Raw genomic sequence first — 17084 nt, 5'->3', positions numbered from 1 at the left:
AGCACAGTTATCTTCTGAATCATTGACCTATTTAAGTAGATCGAATAGGGGTGTCTGGGTGGCTCAGTTGGTTAAGTGTCCAACTCAATTTAAGCTCAGGTCATGATCTCAGGGTCATGAGACTGAGTCCTGCATTGGGCTCTGCGCTGAGCATGGAGCCTGCTTATGATTTTCTCCTCTCCCTATGCCCGTCCCCTCACTTGCAAACGCTCCCTCGTTCTCTCTCAAAACAAAAACAAAAACAAAAACAAAAACAAAACAAAACAAAAACTACAGAACTATCCTTCGTAATCTATTCCACTAAATCATAGTACTTTATCATTCTTATTAGCCATTGCATAATCCATGCTCTTCAATTCCTTAGGATAATATGACACACCAAAACTATAGAACAGTTCACTTGTGGTTTTGCTCTTACTTATGCTAAGTGTTTTCATGTTCTCTTATTATCTCAGTACTTTATGAGTTGTTGCAATGCTACTTTCATTGATGGCTAATTCCAAGTTATGCAATTAAATGTTGTTTCTCATTAATTTCCTTCTTTTTTACTTCACATTAGTAAAGTACTGCTTACTGGTATAAACGAACATTTTCTCCACTTCAAAAGTCATAATATTCTTATATGGGAGCACTAATAAAAATATATGCTGGACATATACTTTTGACAGTATTTATAATAATACAAAATCTGAAGGATGCTCTCTGTTTCCACTTTAGATCAATATTTCTAAATCTTCAGAAGATAATATACATAAAAATCTGATGAGATCACTTACTAAAAATGGTATTGGTTTATTTTTCAATGATAAACAGTATCCATTTTCCTTCTAATCTCCAGAGGAATCTTTCATATTCTCTCGAGGACATGCAAACTTGCTCCCTCAGGAGCCCCACATCCCTCCTTCCAGCCACCACAACAACAATCTGAAGGGTCTTTCCTGCTAAGCCTTAAGCTCCTTATTGACCAAGTATTCGATACAGTCAGACCTGGTAGAAACCAAACACATGTTCTACCTCAGATAATTTTTATTACATAAGTCAAATTGAACTCATATAAAAAAGTCTTTTTATCCAAAAACTATATCCAAAACTCAATTAAGTGGAAATGTTCCTACAGCAAATCCAAATATATCACAAAATTTGTGGAAATAATTATTAAGTAAAAACAACTATAAATTAGACACTACTAATTGTGATTACTATTGTCCAATATCCAAAAATTTGCTTATAGGGATTTTACAATTGTTTGTAACTTTCTCATTTCCCTTTAGTATGTTAAGGCATTCAACGGTGAAAATTATGTGTAGTTCAAACCTATCCATTTAATTCTTACACATGCTAGAAGAAAAAAACTTGATTGTTTTCTAAGTAAAAAGAGAAGTCTGAGGACCTTAGCTCAAAATACGGTTCCACACATGAAAGATTTCTTCCAGTGAAAAAGGCCACTGTCTTCTAAACCGAATTTAACTGATTTGGTATCACTTAATCCACCAAATTACAAGTTCAAAACAAATAACATTCATGAGATCCAAATTCTCTCCTAAAGCAATATGAGCTCTAAATCATTAAACTTTCCTAGGAAATTTGACCATCTCTGACAGATAGTGACTTACTTAAGTACTTAAGAGAAAAACACATAGCATGCGTATACTAATTTGTACTTCTACTCCTGCACAAGTATTGAAGAGACAATGTCTTGAGACCAGTTGTCTTGTTTTTTTTTTTTGTTTATTTTTTTAAATTCTAATAACACAAGATTAACTTGTTTTCAATAGTCTTTTTTAAATTTTTTTTATTTTTAAAGATTTTATTTATTTATTTGACAGGCAGAGATCACAAGTAGGCAGAGAGAGAGAGGAGGAAGCAGGCTCCCTGCTGAGCAGAGAGCCTGATGCGGGGCTTGATCCCAGGACCCTGGGATCATGACCGGAGCCGAAGGCAGAAGCTTTAACCCACTGAGCCACCCAGGTGCCCCGAGACCATTGTTTTTAAAAGTCAATTATTTTAGAAGAATAGCTGGCTTCTAAATGCTTTGTTTCTACTTAAAACATTTCAAAGAGAGAAGAGCACACCCTCAAAGAGCCATCATGACATAAATCCTTCAGGTATAACAATCCAGATATTTTTATTCAAAGGCCAAGAAGATCTTATCATCCTGGGTATAGAATGTGCCCAACTACACAGGCCTTCTGATGGCCTCCTGTTTTAAGTCACTTGAGAAGTACATTGTGATCACTGAAATGTCTATAACTACTAAACCCTCTTGGCATTGTGTTACTCAAGGAGATCAGATACTTTATTTTCAGCATGTGTAGGCAAGTTGATTCTGGCTTTTCCTTTTAATCAGGCAGACAGTACCTACCTCTACTAAAATGTTGTTCCATAAAGGAAGCAGACTACTGGGTGTTTTAAAAGGGGCTTGGCATGTGGATGCTTGGGATATCTGTTACAGTGTTACCAATGTTGAAATTTCCAAAATAAAAATGAGAAAAGAGAAGAAGGGGAGAGAAAAGGGGAATGAATGGAAAAACAGAAAGAAAAGGGAGAGAGACAAGGAGAACGGGATTTTTAAATCATGCAGACCTGGATTAAAATCTCAGCTCTACAATGTATTAGCAGCATAACCTTGGCAAACCCAAGGTTCCTCCTCTGTGAAAGTGGGATAACAACAGTCCCTGTTTTGTTGGACTGCTGGGAGACCTGAATGAAATAAGATATGGAAAGCAATGAACAGAATGCCTCACATATAGACAGGTAACAAAATAGTAACTACTCTATATAATTATTGTTTTTATCAAATAAGTTTGTTAGTTTAATGAGTTATAGCTTCAGCTTACTCCATCTAGGAAGGCAGTTCTTTGACAACATGATGTAATCTTTGCAAAACTAAGGAAAGTAACTAAGAAAAGATCAAGAAATACACTGTTTTCAGTACATATTTTCTGGGGATCTAGCTCCTTATAAGACAATAAAAGCAAGGAGTCAAAAACCAGAGGCCCCAGGTCTGAATCTCAAAGCTGCCTCTTGCTGGCTATGTGGCTAAAAGCAAGTTTTACTCTGTGCCTCAGTTTTTGTCTGTCAACTGGGGATGATTATATTCCTACAGGAATGTTGTGAGGACTAAATAAGTTAATATATGTAAAAACTGCATAGGATAGCATCAGACACTTAGTAAGTGCTATGTCAGTATTAACTGGGATTTAGTTGTTAATAATTCTCAGCAGATGGGGTGTCTGGCTGGCTCAGTCAGAAGAGCACCGACTTTTAATCTTGGGATTGTGAGTTCGAGCCCCATGTTGGGTGTAGAGATGAATAAATAAAACAAATAAGCTTAAAAAAAATAATAACAATTCTTACCAGAAAACTTTTAACCACCCCAAAGTTGGTCACTTCTGAACCCTGCTACTCACCAGAGTAATGAGCCTAAGAGACTATAATTTGGATATGTGTGAGCGCTAAATGAGAACCACACCCTCACCCTCCCATTCATCAGTCCTCTGCAGGCACAACTGTGCTCATCCACCTGAAGATTCTGTACTATCAGACCTTATTGTCTTCCAAGTTACCAGCAAAATCCAAAGACGTGTTATAGCTATGAGAGTCTGTGTGTGTGCACAAGCTTAGAGTGATGATCTCGTAGCAGTGGAAATGTGATGTTTCTACTTAGGCCTGGTCTGTATTTTCTAACTTTCTGCCATGCACATGTATTGCTTCTGAAATAATAAAAGGTTATTTTGAAATTTGGAAATCAAAAGAAACACTTCTCATATTTGTCTAAGGAAAAAGCCCCCCCCGCAATTTCATACCTGTATTTATGAATGATGGCATTAAATAGTTTTCCATCTCTCCAGCAGGTAGTGAAATTCTCACACCGTATTCCAGCATAACCCTCTGTTGCCTGCTGTGTCCACAGGAGCAATCTCTCCTTAGCAGACATGTCCTCTGACTCTCCAGTAACATGGATATCAGATATCTAAACATAATAGAAAGTATTAAAACATTAGGAGGAAAGCTAGCTCCGACGGAGAACTACTATGCGCCAAGAACTTTGCCAAGTGTTATTTTACTTGATCCTCATAATTCTCACGGGAAAGCTAAGCATATTTTTCCCATTTTACATATAGGGAAACTGAGTTTCAAAGAAGTTCACAGGTAGAAAATTAGGATTTAACCCACGCATCTAGTTTTTTTAATATGCCAAAATGTCACAGCATTGAAAATTCTAATTTTCAGTGAGATTCTTCTTTATTAACCAGATCCGTTAAAACAATTCAACCAAGTGTTTTTCCAAGTTCAAGATCAAAAATATAAATTACAGATTAATCTAGATTACCACCCCCAGAGGAGGATTTTATCCAACAGGTATTCTGTGTAAAGATTAAAAATGTCTCCAATTCACTACATTACATGACAATTTGATCTAAAGTCTCTTTAACTTTCTCACAAGTCCTTGGCTCAGCTTACTCAACAAGAAATCTGTATTAACTGACTTTTCCCTATACTTTATTTGTTTTCATTAAATTTTCTAAAAGTTTCTTCCACTAAATAAAACAGGTCTTCAGTTCACATGATTTACATTTTCTCAAGCACCTCTCTAATAGGGTCCTACTTAATCTGCTGATAATGGCATTAAGGCACAGAGTGACTCTACCAGGGGTCACACAGTGATTCCAAAGCTGGGATTAACACCAACAAACAACTGTTCCCTCCATCAGTACAGGAGGCAAAGCCAAGGGATCAAGGAGACAGGCAGGAAGCCAGGATCAGGATGAGTAAATAAGGAATTGGAAGCAATTCGTAGGGAGTCACAAATCATTTTGTAACAGGAAAAACATCAGTAAAGTCATGAGATTGGCTTCTAGTCCTGGCCACTAGTCCCATAGCTTTGAATAATTCATTTCATGTCCATGAGTCAACTTCCTCATCTATAAAATGAGGAGGTAGGAGGAGAAGCAGATCATGTTTAAAACTTTTTTCAGTCTAAAGTCCTCCTCAGAGACTGTAAATACAACCCAGAAGTCAGAGGTCAAAACAGGCAGAGTCAAGCAACTGAAAGTAGAAAATTTTAAAAACCCAGACTGAAGAAAGCCTTTTATGCGCAGCAGTGCTTGGCTCAAACAGGAAGCCCTTTATCCTTCCCAGCTGCCAGGAAAGCCAGAGGCATGGCCAACCCGGGACCCTGCGCAGGGTGCGGCAGTCAAAGCCCACACCAGGCCTGGCAGCTCCTAAGAACACCGGCAGGGGCCACACACACCCTTTCTCTGCTATTCAGCACAGACCGCTATGCCCTGTGGTGCTCTCTCCCAGCCTCAATCTGAAACATGCTCCTTGACAGATCATTGGAAAGTGGAGGACAGCGTCTCAATTTATTTTTTTAAAGATTTTTATTTATTTATTTGAGAGAGAGAGAGCATGAGTTGGGGGGGAGGGACAGAGGCATAGGGAGAAGCAGACTCCCCCCACTGAGCAGGAAGCCTGACATGGGGTTCAATCCCAGGACCTGGAGATCATGACCTGAGCTGAACACAGATGCTTCACCGAATGAGCCACCCAGGCATCCCCACAATGTCACAATTTAATCATCTTTCCTGAGAATCTGTGCTAATCTCCACAGCATGATAAGAACTATGCATATACATGAACACATTATATAGAATATACATACAGGAAGAATTCTTTTTTCTTTTTTAATGTGGAAAAAGAGACCAGAAAAGTCACAATATTCTTTCACCTAACTTCTAACTGATACTCTAAAATTAGGCTAGAGAAGTTAAGCTCCGTCAGTTAAGCTTCCAGCTCGTGATTACGTTCAGGTCATGATCTCAGCGTCCTGAGATCAAGCCCCACCGCAGCTCTGCATTCAGCACAGAGTCTGCTTGGGATGCTCTCTCTCCCTCTTCCTCTGCCCCTCCCCCCACCTTGTACACTCTCTCTCATCTTCTAAATAGATTAATAAATAAGATCTTTAAAAATCAATAAATAAAATAAAATTATGCTAGAGAGCCTCTCTAGCACATCCCGGGAGTTTAAACCCCATCTCCACTATTGATGTTCCAGCTCGTAAAATAATGATGGTAATTGTTATTACACTGCGTAGTGAGAATTTGAACACGAACCCAGCGTAATGTCAGCAATTTTATTATTGTGGTTTTTATTATTCGTTTTGACAAAGGTGGAAGCAAAACTTTGGTTTTATTATTCTCCCAATTCTCCTACTATAAAGTGAAGTAAAAAACAAAGTTTTTAAAATTTGCTGCCTCAAACAAATCAAAATCTATAAAAACAAGGGTTCAGAAAAACGAATCTAGGAAACAGTGAATGAGAAAGTTGAACCTCCAGGTAAAATCTGACAACAGTTTCCTCTTAGTCTTTACAAATTATAAGATCAACTGCTTCTGGAAACCCTTACACCACAGGAGCTACATGGGTGGTAATTACAACTATATAAAGAAAAAAGGAGGTAGCTAAAGAGAGCGGGGACTATTTTCCACGGGTCAAGAACCACACCAGTCTAGTCCCTGAATTACCTATTCACAAGGGAAGTCAGTAAATTTCAAGTACAAAGTAAGTTTAACAGGTTCGAGCACAGCACAGCATTTTACCCAAGGAAGGATATTAAAGCAAGGGGGGGTTTAGAGGATGAAAACGGTCTAAATTATCAACCAGGAGAAAGTAATATAGTCTTATTAAATAAGGTTCCAATGGATGAATTTCAGATTATTACTCCCACACACACTATTTGACTGTTACACGTGTATACACTACTTAAAAACCTGTGATTTTCAAATGTTACAAACCAAACTTTAACATATCAAAGACTGCTTAACACACTGACTTGTTTTCAGCTTTTCCTGCTACTTCCAATTACTTGAGTATTATTCCGACAGGGAAACTCATGGTGTTTTTTTAAAGGTCCCATTACCATTAACCACTACCTCTGAGTATATCAAACTTTTCATGATACTGTGCAACCAAAACCAAAATGAAAAATAAGTTAAACTCTAAAAATTAAGTCTGTAGTCATCACAGATGACCCCTAATTTAAAATCTGTGCATTCAGCAAATCAGCCCGAATCCTCCGTCAGTGACAGGTCAGGTCTGATTCCAGGAGGTAACTGAGTTTCCTTCCTTCAAATCCTGGCGGCAATACGGAGATCAGAGAAGGTGTACATTCACCCTGCCTGGGCTCAGATTCCAACTCCAACAGTTAACGGGATTATGACCAAGGGCCATTTGCATGATCACTCTAAAATCCTTTTTCCTCATTTTGAAAACTTAAATGATGACCTCATCATTTCCAGCTCCTTGAGTGGTTCTACAGATTCCATAAAATAAATCCACATCAAACATTTCACACAGCACCCGGCATGTAGAAAACACTATAAATGTTAGCTTCTCCCGCCACAATTTTATTAGCCATGCTTGCCGCTTAATGTTTCTTCCCAACAATCTGTCAGCTAGCCCCAAAAACAAACAAAATCCTTTCTCACTGCGCTCCTTCGGGTAACTTGAAGCCCTCATGCCGCACCTCCAGGTCATTGCTGGCTTCCACCCAACTGCAGGCTCTTCCTGTCGCTGAGCCATCCATGCCTGTATTTCATCCCTGCCTCGTCTCTCCTGACCCGGCTTGACACCATTCTCAAGATTTTCAGAAATGTCTATTCTGTGGTAAACAAAGTCTCTGATCTCTTCAGGACCTTACACTGCTTCTACCATTTTACTAAACCAGGTCTGCCCCTCTTGCTCCAGGTCAAGTCCCACCCACCCCCTGGCCCGTGTAGACAGGTGAAGTGTATTCTAACTCCCCTAGTGATGCACAATCAACAGTCTTCCAACCATGACCCATATGTCCCAACAATCCATTTTTATACCACAGGCCACTCTTGTACTACCACTTTCTTCTCCTTTAAAATGTTCCCTGCATGGTTACCTACCCCCACAAAGATCCGACACGCAGCTCAGCCTGTACCCGTCTCCCTCGTAGTCCACCTTCTCTCCACACCTGCTGCTACATTCTTGATCACAGCGTCTTACGCCAGAACTAGCCCACCTCAGCCCTTTAAGTTTTGAGAGTGAGTTCCTGTTCTTCTTCTAACTTTCATTCTCTATCCCCAGCTAAACCACTTATCTGGCTTCATCAACATCTCACATGCCTTGACCTGTCCAGTTGTGTCCCACTCCGTGAGCCCTTTTCAGTCTTCACCTCCTTCTCCATCTGGCGTATACGACATGATCCACCACTTCATATAATTTTCTCAACTCCCTCACGAACTTCTCCTTGTCCTGAAATTCCCAGGCCAAAGCCCAATCCTGATCAAGTCAGCTATATGTCTCCTCTACTCGCCACCTATGCTATATGCTCCACTGGAAAACCACAGTCCCATGTGGGCTGCTGCTACCACAAATTCCGGCTCTGTAATTCAGCTAAGTGCTCTAAGAAACCTGGCACTTCTTCTTGGTGTCCCAATTGTCCAGTTTTTCCATCCCTCACAGTATCTCTTGCAATATTCTTTACCATTTGCAAGAAACTCCCTAACCTAACACCCCCTATGTTTCACAATCACTTTTTTTTTTAATCTCCTTCTTTGTAAAGAAAATAGCAACATGAGAACTCCCTCCTTTCCCTGCCCTGCTACACACAAACTTGGCTTCCATATGACCTGCTTTTCTCCTATGTCCAGAATCCTTCCTCCTCCTGCCTCCTGGGAGTCTCACTCTACCAATCATTCCTTCCTCATCTGGGTCTTTGCTCTTAGTACTTAAAATACTCACGTCTCTTCCATCCTAAAATAAATAAAAATAAACAAAGCTTCAGGGGCACCTGGGTGGCTCAGTGGGTTAAGCCACTGCCTTCGGCTCGGGTCATGATCTCAGGGTCCTGGGATTGAGCCCCGCATTGGGCTCCTTGCTCAGTGGGGAGCCTGCTTCTCTCTCTGCCTCTGCCTGCCTCCCTGCATGCTTGTGCTCTCTCTCTCTCTCTCTCTGTCAAATAAATAAATAAATAAAATCTTTTTAAAAAATTTCTTAAATAAATAAATAAATATATAAAGCTTCATAAACTCAATCCCCTCTTTACTTATCACTGTTTCTCTCTCTGCCCAGTAAAACAACTGAAAAAAAAAAACCTGTTATTTTGTATGTTTTTTTAAAAATTGATTTTATTTTTGTATTTTTTACCTTTATTATCTTTACCTGTCAACCTATTGTGATTTGGCTTCCATCCCAACCACTCAACTAAAAGTAGCTGTGACCAGACAAGAAAGTGAGGGAGGTTCCTGTTCATGACATGATTTTCTCAATGAAAAAAGGAAATCAGACAGTGAAATGTAACAGAGGAAGTGGTGGGCACAAAAGGAGGGAGGATATATGGCACCTGAAGAGCTCAAAGATACTGTGAGCAATCATCTACTACCTCCTCTTCCACAGGCTCGCTTATGCACGAAGCACTCACAAATGGCTGCTCAAACCACTACTGGGAATTGATCTTAACAACCATCCTCATGGAGCCTGCAGTCTAATGACAGAAAAACACCCTGCAGAAGAGCTCAAGTGTTGCTTTCCAATCTATTTTCTTTTTCTTTTTTTTTAAATATTTTTTAAGATTTCATTTATTTGAGAGAGAGCAAGCATGAGCAGGGATGGGGGAGAGGGACAAGCAGACTCCCTGCTGAGCAGAGAGCCTAATATGGAACTTGATCCCAGAACCCTGAGATCATGACCTGACCTGACGGCAGACACAACCGAATGAGCCACCCAGGCGCCCCTCAATCCGTCCATTTCCTAATCCTGATCTCTCTGAGGCATCTGTCCCTGTCATTCTCTCTTCCCTGACTTCCCTGACGTCATTCCCTCCTGGTTTTCCTCCTGCCTCTCTGGCCTTTCCTTCTCAGTTTTCTGCTACCCTTCCTTTAGTGCCGTTCCTCAGGCTCAGACTTCAGCCCCCTTCTCTTCCCACTCTCCCTGTACAGTCTAATCTTCTACAGTGGTTTCAACTGCGCCCCCCATACTGATGACTCTGGGATCCCTAAGTTACATCCAAACCTCACTCCTGAACTCAAGACCTAGAAATCCCACCTCCCTAATGAACACTTCTGTCAATACAGTAACACTAACCATATAATGAGCACTTCAATGAGCCAGACCATGAGCTCAAGCGCTTCCCAAGTATTCTCTCATGATCATCCCAACATATAATCTCATTTTACACAGGATAACGAAGCATGTTATGTGACTTGCTCAAGTGCTCACACTACTAACAGGTAGCAGTAAAATCTGGACTTGAATCTGCCTGGCTCCACTGTGCTTTATCCCACAACCTCTTCAAACTCACTACAGAGAAAAATTAATCACTCTTCCTCCAACCTGTTCTTGTTTCTGTGTTTGTAGCTCAGAGGATGGCCCCATCAGTTACCCCATTTACAGTGTCTTACTCATTCAGTGTCTTACTCATTACAGTGTCTAACTCAGTCACTGCTCGGCACATAATAGACAGTAAATGCCCTATGCACTATGTCTTTGTGACTGAGTTTGGCACCTGTGGAATCTGAATTATTTCACTCAGGCAACCAGGATATGCTGGATCATTCTGCTTCATCATATACTTCAAGGTCCCACACAGGAACGAGAGGCTTAATGACAAACTCCAGCCAGCAACACTGAGGCACCCATAAAAATGTCACTTGGCCAAGTAGGTTTTTGTCTGCTTACTACTGACACAAGAGAAATGACACATTTCACAACATTTTTCAAAAAACTTATTTTGGCACTATATAAAAACAACCTAAATCTAGTATTCTCCAAGTTCAAGAAAAGTGTGATGAGATGAGGTCAAAATGTTTGAATTAAAATATCTTTATATTGTAAGTCCAAATGAACGCCAAGGTCAATCTCACAGTAACTTTTAAGACACAACTATGAGGGGCGCCTGGGTGGCTCAGCGGGTTAAGCCGCTGCCTTCGGCTCGGGTCATGATCTCAGGGTCCTGGGATCGAGCCCCGCATCGGGCTCTCTGCTCAGCGGGGAGCCTGCTTCCTCCTCTCTCTCTGCCTGCCTCTCTGCCTGCTTGTGATCTCTCTCTGTCAAATAAATAAATAAAAAATTTTAAAAAAAAAAAAAAAGACACAATTATGATAGGTCATTAGAATGGTACTGGGCTCAGCAAAGCTTCCACCTTCTTCTAGAACTGAGTCTCACTACTGGGAATCTCAAGTTCATATGAACTGTCTGTCATGTCTGGTCTGCATCTGAGGAGCTATTTTACTTACAATTGAAATGATTGTTTTGGATTATTTTCTTTAATTTTTCAACTAAGCAACTTCATTGACCTTTTTTCCGGTATATCCACTTTAAATGTGAAATTTCAGTAAAGAGTTTATCACAGATTCTGCTTAAATTTACTTTTAGTATTAGCAAATAGAATTGGTTCAATTCCCACATGAAAATGGTACTGAATTGGTTGAAGTCAATTAATAGAAAATACCCAATCTTCATACATTTTTTTGCTAACTATACATACATTGTGTAGGCCAAATCTTTATTTCACTTGAACTGCACAGAAATATTATTTCCTTCCCATAAAGCCCAGAAGGTAGTGGTGACACTACCAGGCTAGAGCAAGAAAGGGTAATTTGCCTTTTACCACCATTCTATTTACGTGTATTCTTCTTCCAAGATAGTTCAAACCGAAATTAGAAAGAGGAATCTACAAAAATTTTATGTGAAGTGCAAGTGTTTTCCACAGCCCTGACAAAAGCTGGTTTACAGAGAACAGTTCCAGGTTTAACAATATGTGACAGTAAGGCATGCTCAAAAACTGCATGGTCCCATTATTAGAAAGTGGGTTCTCCAATAGGGATTCTAAAAGCATTGTTCCTACTGGAAATAGAGCAAATGCTCAGAAAAATCTAACCATTTAGGTAAGAAGTCCTCAAACTCCTTTGAATTAGGAAAATGGCTGCAGGCTATATATTTTAGCAAAATTATTTTGAGCCATGTAGGGCATTAAAAAAAAAAAAAAAAAAGACCAGATGCCAAGTATATGAAATCATTTTCATAGTTCAGGATCCAGAGTCTTGAGAATAAAAAAGTCACCATTTCTGTCTTATCTTTTCACTCTACAAAAGCAAGATCAAAACCTAAATTAAAAAACAAACAAAAACCAAAAACCTCAGCCTAAAAAAAAAATTGCTATCAAAAAAACAAAGCTCTCCTACTTTCTCCTACCTTCACGTTTCTTTTCCCATGTTACCTCTGCCCTTAGACACAACACTGATACTTTACTACCTAATTTCCCTTCTCCCTCTTGGCAGAGCAGAGACAACATACGATAATCAGAACATAATAATCAGAACTAACAGAAGGTGTTGGCAGCTATAGGGGAGTCTCTGGAGGGAGATGGTAAAGAGGTCCAGGTGGAGGAAATTCAAACACAAGAAATCAACACTAACCCAAATGCACAGAGTCTAAACTGTGGTCGAACCAGGCATGTGCCTGCTCGGGGATGAGCTTCATAGTGCCCATCGGACCCAATGCCTCATAGAGCACCATCAGGCAATGTGAACCACAGACTCAAGAAACAGCTCAGAAGACACAATAAACACCTGAAAACAGACTGTTTCTGCTTCTGCGATCTAGGAGCCAAAGAAACCAGAGCTGGAACCCTCAAAAAATAAAAGCATGAGTTGCTCCAACTCTTCTGAAACCCAGTCATATGTACTGACTCATCCTGCCGCTCATGCTCAGTCATCCCTAGGGAAGACATGAGCACTTAATAACAGCGATATATTAGTGTTCCCACGACTGTGTTTAGGGGAGAAGAGGGTCTTCTATTACCTGTTATCTCTTTTTTCCCCACTACCAACTACTGAGTTGCAGTAACTACTAACCTTGGTCTGGACCATCACCTCTAGTCTCCAATGTCAATACCAATGACATCTTAAGACACAGTCATGAGACACCTGGAACAATATTGGGCTCAAGAGAGCTTTCACCTTCTTCTGGGACTAAGCTTCAGTGTCTGGATTAGTAATAGTGTCCTAACCAGACTCATTGCACCAAGGCTTGGGCTATACTCAAATGCCAGTTTAGGATGTCCTGGACTCTGCCGCCACAGTACTCCAGCTCAGTCTTGGCTGATCCCCCTAGACTCAAGCCATTCCCTTTCTACTCTATGATCAAATCATATGAAATTCAAACCATATAGACCACATCCTCCCTCTCTCTTAGGGTCCTCCAATCAAGCTACTTCTCCCCTTGAAACGGTCTCCTCATACTCTGCCCAACATGACACAGATTAGGTGCTCAATATCTGTTGAATAAGAAGGGGGGAGGGAAGGAAGAAGGTGGGGAAGGAAGGAAGGAAGAAAGGAAGGAAGGAAGGAAGGAAGGAAGAAAGGAAGGAAGGAAGGAAGGAAGGAAGGAAGGAAAAAAGATCAGAAACACGGTTCATGTTTTCATTTGATATGAGTTTTAACCTATCATGTCATGTAAAACTTGTCATTTTAGAAAAGTAAATGGTTTCCAATGAGCCTCACTTTCCAGTTAATAATACAGCACCCTGACCCCTGCACAGAAGTACCCAGCAACAAGCACAGGCTCATGGACCACTCAGCGAGAGCCCAACATTAAGCAGTGAAACTAAGCTTCATCCACATCGTTTCTCTAAAGCAGTTTCAGAAATCTGACACAACAGATAACCTCAGAGTGTCTTCCAATGAAAGAAAACAAGCCACCATATGCCATCTCAGAGCTCACTCTGCTTTCATTCACAGCTTACTGCTAGATGACCTACTTACTGCTAGGTGAATTGCAACTGCCTCACTATGTTGGTCAGCTGAGGCTGTAAATGTGAAAGTCCTTTGAGCAAAGTCAAAGCCACCAGACAACTGGGCGACAGGAACACCCTATTTTTACAGATGTTGTCATGGTTCTGGCATGCACTGAGAACACAAGAACAGCCAACTTGCAAAGTTGAATCAGATATTTCCTAAAAGATTCAATTTGTTTCTGTAAAGAATGCTTGGATTTCATTCTTCTATACAAGGCAAATAATGCAACTTTTATTTTTTTAACTTTTAAAATAGCTGTAATTTGATGAAAAGATTAAAAAGTTTAATCAAAGTTGCTACTTAAATAATCTACAATGCGTAACACTGGAAAAGGCAACATCTCTGAAGTTAAGAGAACTAAGATATTTAGCTTACAGAAAGCTATAAAAATACTTAAGGATTAAGGAATTGGGAGAACTCAAACTGAAAATATGCAGAGCCATTTGGGGGACCCCTCATTTCACTGGTGAGCAAGCTGAGGCTACAGGAAGTGAAGTGACTTGTCCAGGGTCTCACAGTGTGCTAGCAGAAGGCCTAGGGTGTGGACTTAGGTCTCTTGAATTTCAGACCAGAATCAGCAAGAAGTTTCTCCTTCACATTTAGAAAAGAAATCCTTACAACTCACACTCATTTTTCCCTCAGGTCAGTAGCCCATAGCGGGGTGATTCCTTTCAGTGCGCCATTTGCAAAGTAATCCTCACTAGACCAAACACAACACCTCAAACGACAGCCTACACCCCACAGAACAGCCACTTTGCCTCCAGCATTATGTCCTTTTCTCATCTCATACCAGAGCTACTATCAACAATGTCTCTGAAATGGACTTGTACTAAGGTGTAAATAACCAATACAAGCTCTAAGAATAGGTTATTCCCAGGGGTTGTCTCTGGTCTAAAAGGTTGACAAAACTGTAAGCTAATCATGGAGTTAGAGGAATATACTGTCTGATAAATAATAAGTATTCAGGAAGTATGTGCTGAAGATATAGTGAGAAGATGAGTGGAGTTGGGGAGACAGATGGGGACAGCATACTCCACTTAGGCAGAATGCTTTATGTCCAAAGGAAAGAAAGAAATGTCCTGCTACAAATTTTGAGAACATATAGCTCTTCTACTTAGCAGATGGTTACAAAGTATTTCCACCTTTCCATAGCAGCAGGAGATAGTAATAAGATAGATAGAAGGTATCAAGTACTTAGAGTCTAGTAAGTCCTTTTCAAGCACATTACTTCTTTTAATGCTCAAAACACACCAATCTGTTTCACAGATGCAGTAAGACCTGGGTTAAATTTCATTCTTCTGATGTAAGATCTTTTAAGTTCTCTTTCCTCTGCTACACCAAATTTATATGGACTTCCTGCACCATTCCAGAAAGAGCTTTACCTATCAGTGAACCATCTCATTTTATAGAAGCAAAATCTGATTTTTAAAAAGATTTATTTCTTTATTTTAAAGGGGAGGGCAGAAGGAGAGAGAGAATCTCAAGAAGACTACAAGCTGACCATGGAACCCAACGTGGGGCTCAATCTCACAACCCTGAGATCATCACCAGAGCCAAAACCAAGAGTTGGACACTTAGCTAACGGAGCCACACAGGCACTCTGAAGCAAAAACTGATTTAAGGGACACACAGTAAATATAGAAATGATACTAGTCAAACATTCTTCCTTGCAGAACACAAAATAACTATTGGTTCAGAGTGGTAGACACAAGAGTGTTATCAAAGGAAATTCAATTCTTTCATATATCTCTTATTAACATATATTATTTGTTTCCACGGTACAGGTCTGTGATTCACAGTGCTCACCAAAGTGCATACCCTTCCCGACGTCCATCACCTAGCCAGCCCAACCCTCCCACTCCCCTTCCCTTCAGCAACCCTCAATTTGCTTCCTGAGATTGAGTCCCTTATGGTTTGTCTCCCTCTCTGGTTTCATCTTGTTTCATTTTTCCCTCCCTTCCCCCATGATCCTCTGTCTTGTTCCTTAAATTCCTCATATCAATGAGATCATATGATAATTGTCTTTCTCTGATTGACTTATTTCGCCTAGCATACCCTCTAGTTCCATACACATCATTGTGAATAGCAAGATTTCCCTTTTTGATGGCTGCAAAGTATTCCATTGTATATATGTACCACATCTTCTTTACCTATTCACCTGTTGATGGACATTGAGGCTCCTTCCACAGTTTGGCTATTGTGGACATTGCTGCTATAAACACTGAGGTGCAGGTGCCCCTTCTGATCACTACATTTGTATCTTTAGGGTAAATACCCAGTAGTGCAATTGCTGGGTCGTAGGGTAACTCTATTTTCAGCTTCATAAGGAACCTCCATACTGTTTTCCAGAGTGGCTGCACGAGCTTACATTCTCACCAACAGTTCAGGTATGAATAAGAATGAAAGCTGCGGGCGCCTGGGTGGCTCAGTGGGTTAAGCCACTGCCTTCGGCTCAGGTCATGATCTCAGAGTCCTGGGATCGAGTCCCACATGGGGCTCTCTGCTCAGCAGGGAGTCTGCTTCCCTTCCTCTCTCTCTGCCTGTCTTTCTGCCTACTTGTGATCTCTCTCTGTCAAATAAATAAATAAAATCTTTAAAAAAAAAAAAAAAAGAATGAAAGCTGCAGGCTAGAAAAGATGGATCTCAAAATTCTTCTACTTCCAGAGTCTCTTAATGTAATTACTGCACAAGTAAAAGTATAACATTGGGAGGAAGACTGGCACAGAGTTCTGGAAGGTGGTGACCTGTGTTCAATTCCTGACCTCATCACATACTAGCCCTGTGGTCTTTCTGGGCCTCTGTTTCCTCTCATGTAAAGTACCTCCTCACAGAGGTGCTGAGAGACTAAAATGACACATGCACATGTGATGGAATAGCACCTGTCCTACAGTGAACCATGGTGAGGACTATCCCTTAAACTCTTTTATTCACACTACTTGACATTGCAGTTAGGCAAAAGAAAATCCCATATTGAGTTTGTCAACACAGACAAATATTTCCAAGCCAAGATGTTTGCTTCCAAAGACAACCTCTTCAAAGATGTTTTAACTATTTTGGCAGAAACAAATGTAATCAACACATTTTTAGTTAGTGCTTCCAAGTTTCACAAATGTGTGAAAATGCTCCACAAAATATTTTTAACAGCAAAGATGGCACAAATATTTTGAAAATTCTAACTGGCTAAAACTGCCTCCCTAAAAGGAAGAGTTAAATAGAGGATAAAAGCAAAAAGCTGATAAAGTTCAAGTGCTAATCCTC

At 40.2% G+C, this 17084-nt stretch overlaps 1 protein-coding gene across 2 annotated transcripts in view; it reads right to left on the bottom strand.

The window, feature by feature from the left end:
- LOC111152327 (dystonin) overlaps window positions 1-17084 on the bottom strand; it is a 474965-nt gene that overhangs the window by 187597 nt on the left and 270284 nt on the right. For both annotated transcript variants that reach the window (XM_022510820.1, XM_022510821.1), the window contains one exon: window positions 3807-3973. In XM_022510820.1, coding sequence (XP_022366528.1) covers window positions 3807-3973 — 167 coding nt within the window. The remainder of the gene's footprint in view (window positions 1-3806; window positions 3974-17084) is intronic.

This window comes from Enhydra lutris, unplaced genomic scaffold (assembly GCF_002288905.1).
Source record: "Enhydra lutris kenyoni isolate GAN:26980312 unplaced genomic scaffold, ASM228890v2 scaffoldscaffold28, whole genome shotgun sequence".
In the NCBI taxonomy this organism is placed as follows: domain Eukaryota; kingdom Metazoa; phylum Chordata; class Mammalia; order Carnivora; family Mustelidae; genus Enhydra; species Enhydra lutris.
Note: the sequence above shows the minus strand (reverse complement) of the source record. Positions and strands in the feature narration are given on the sequence as shown.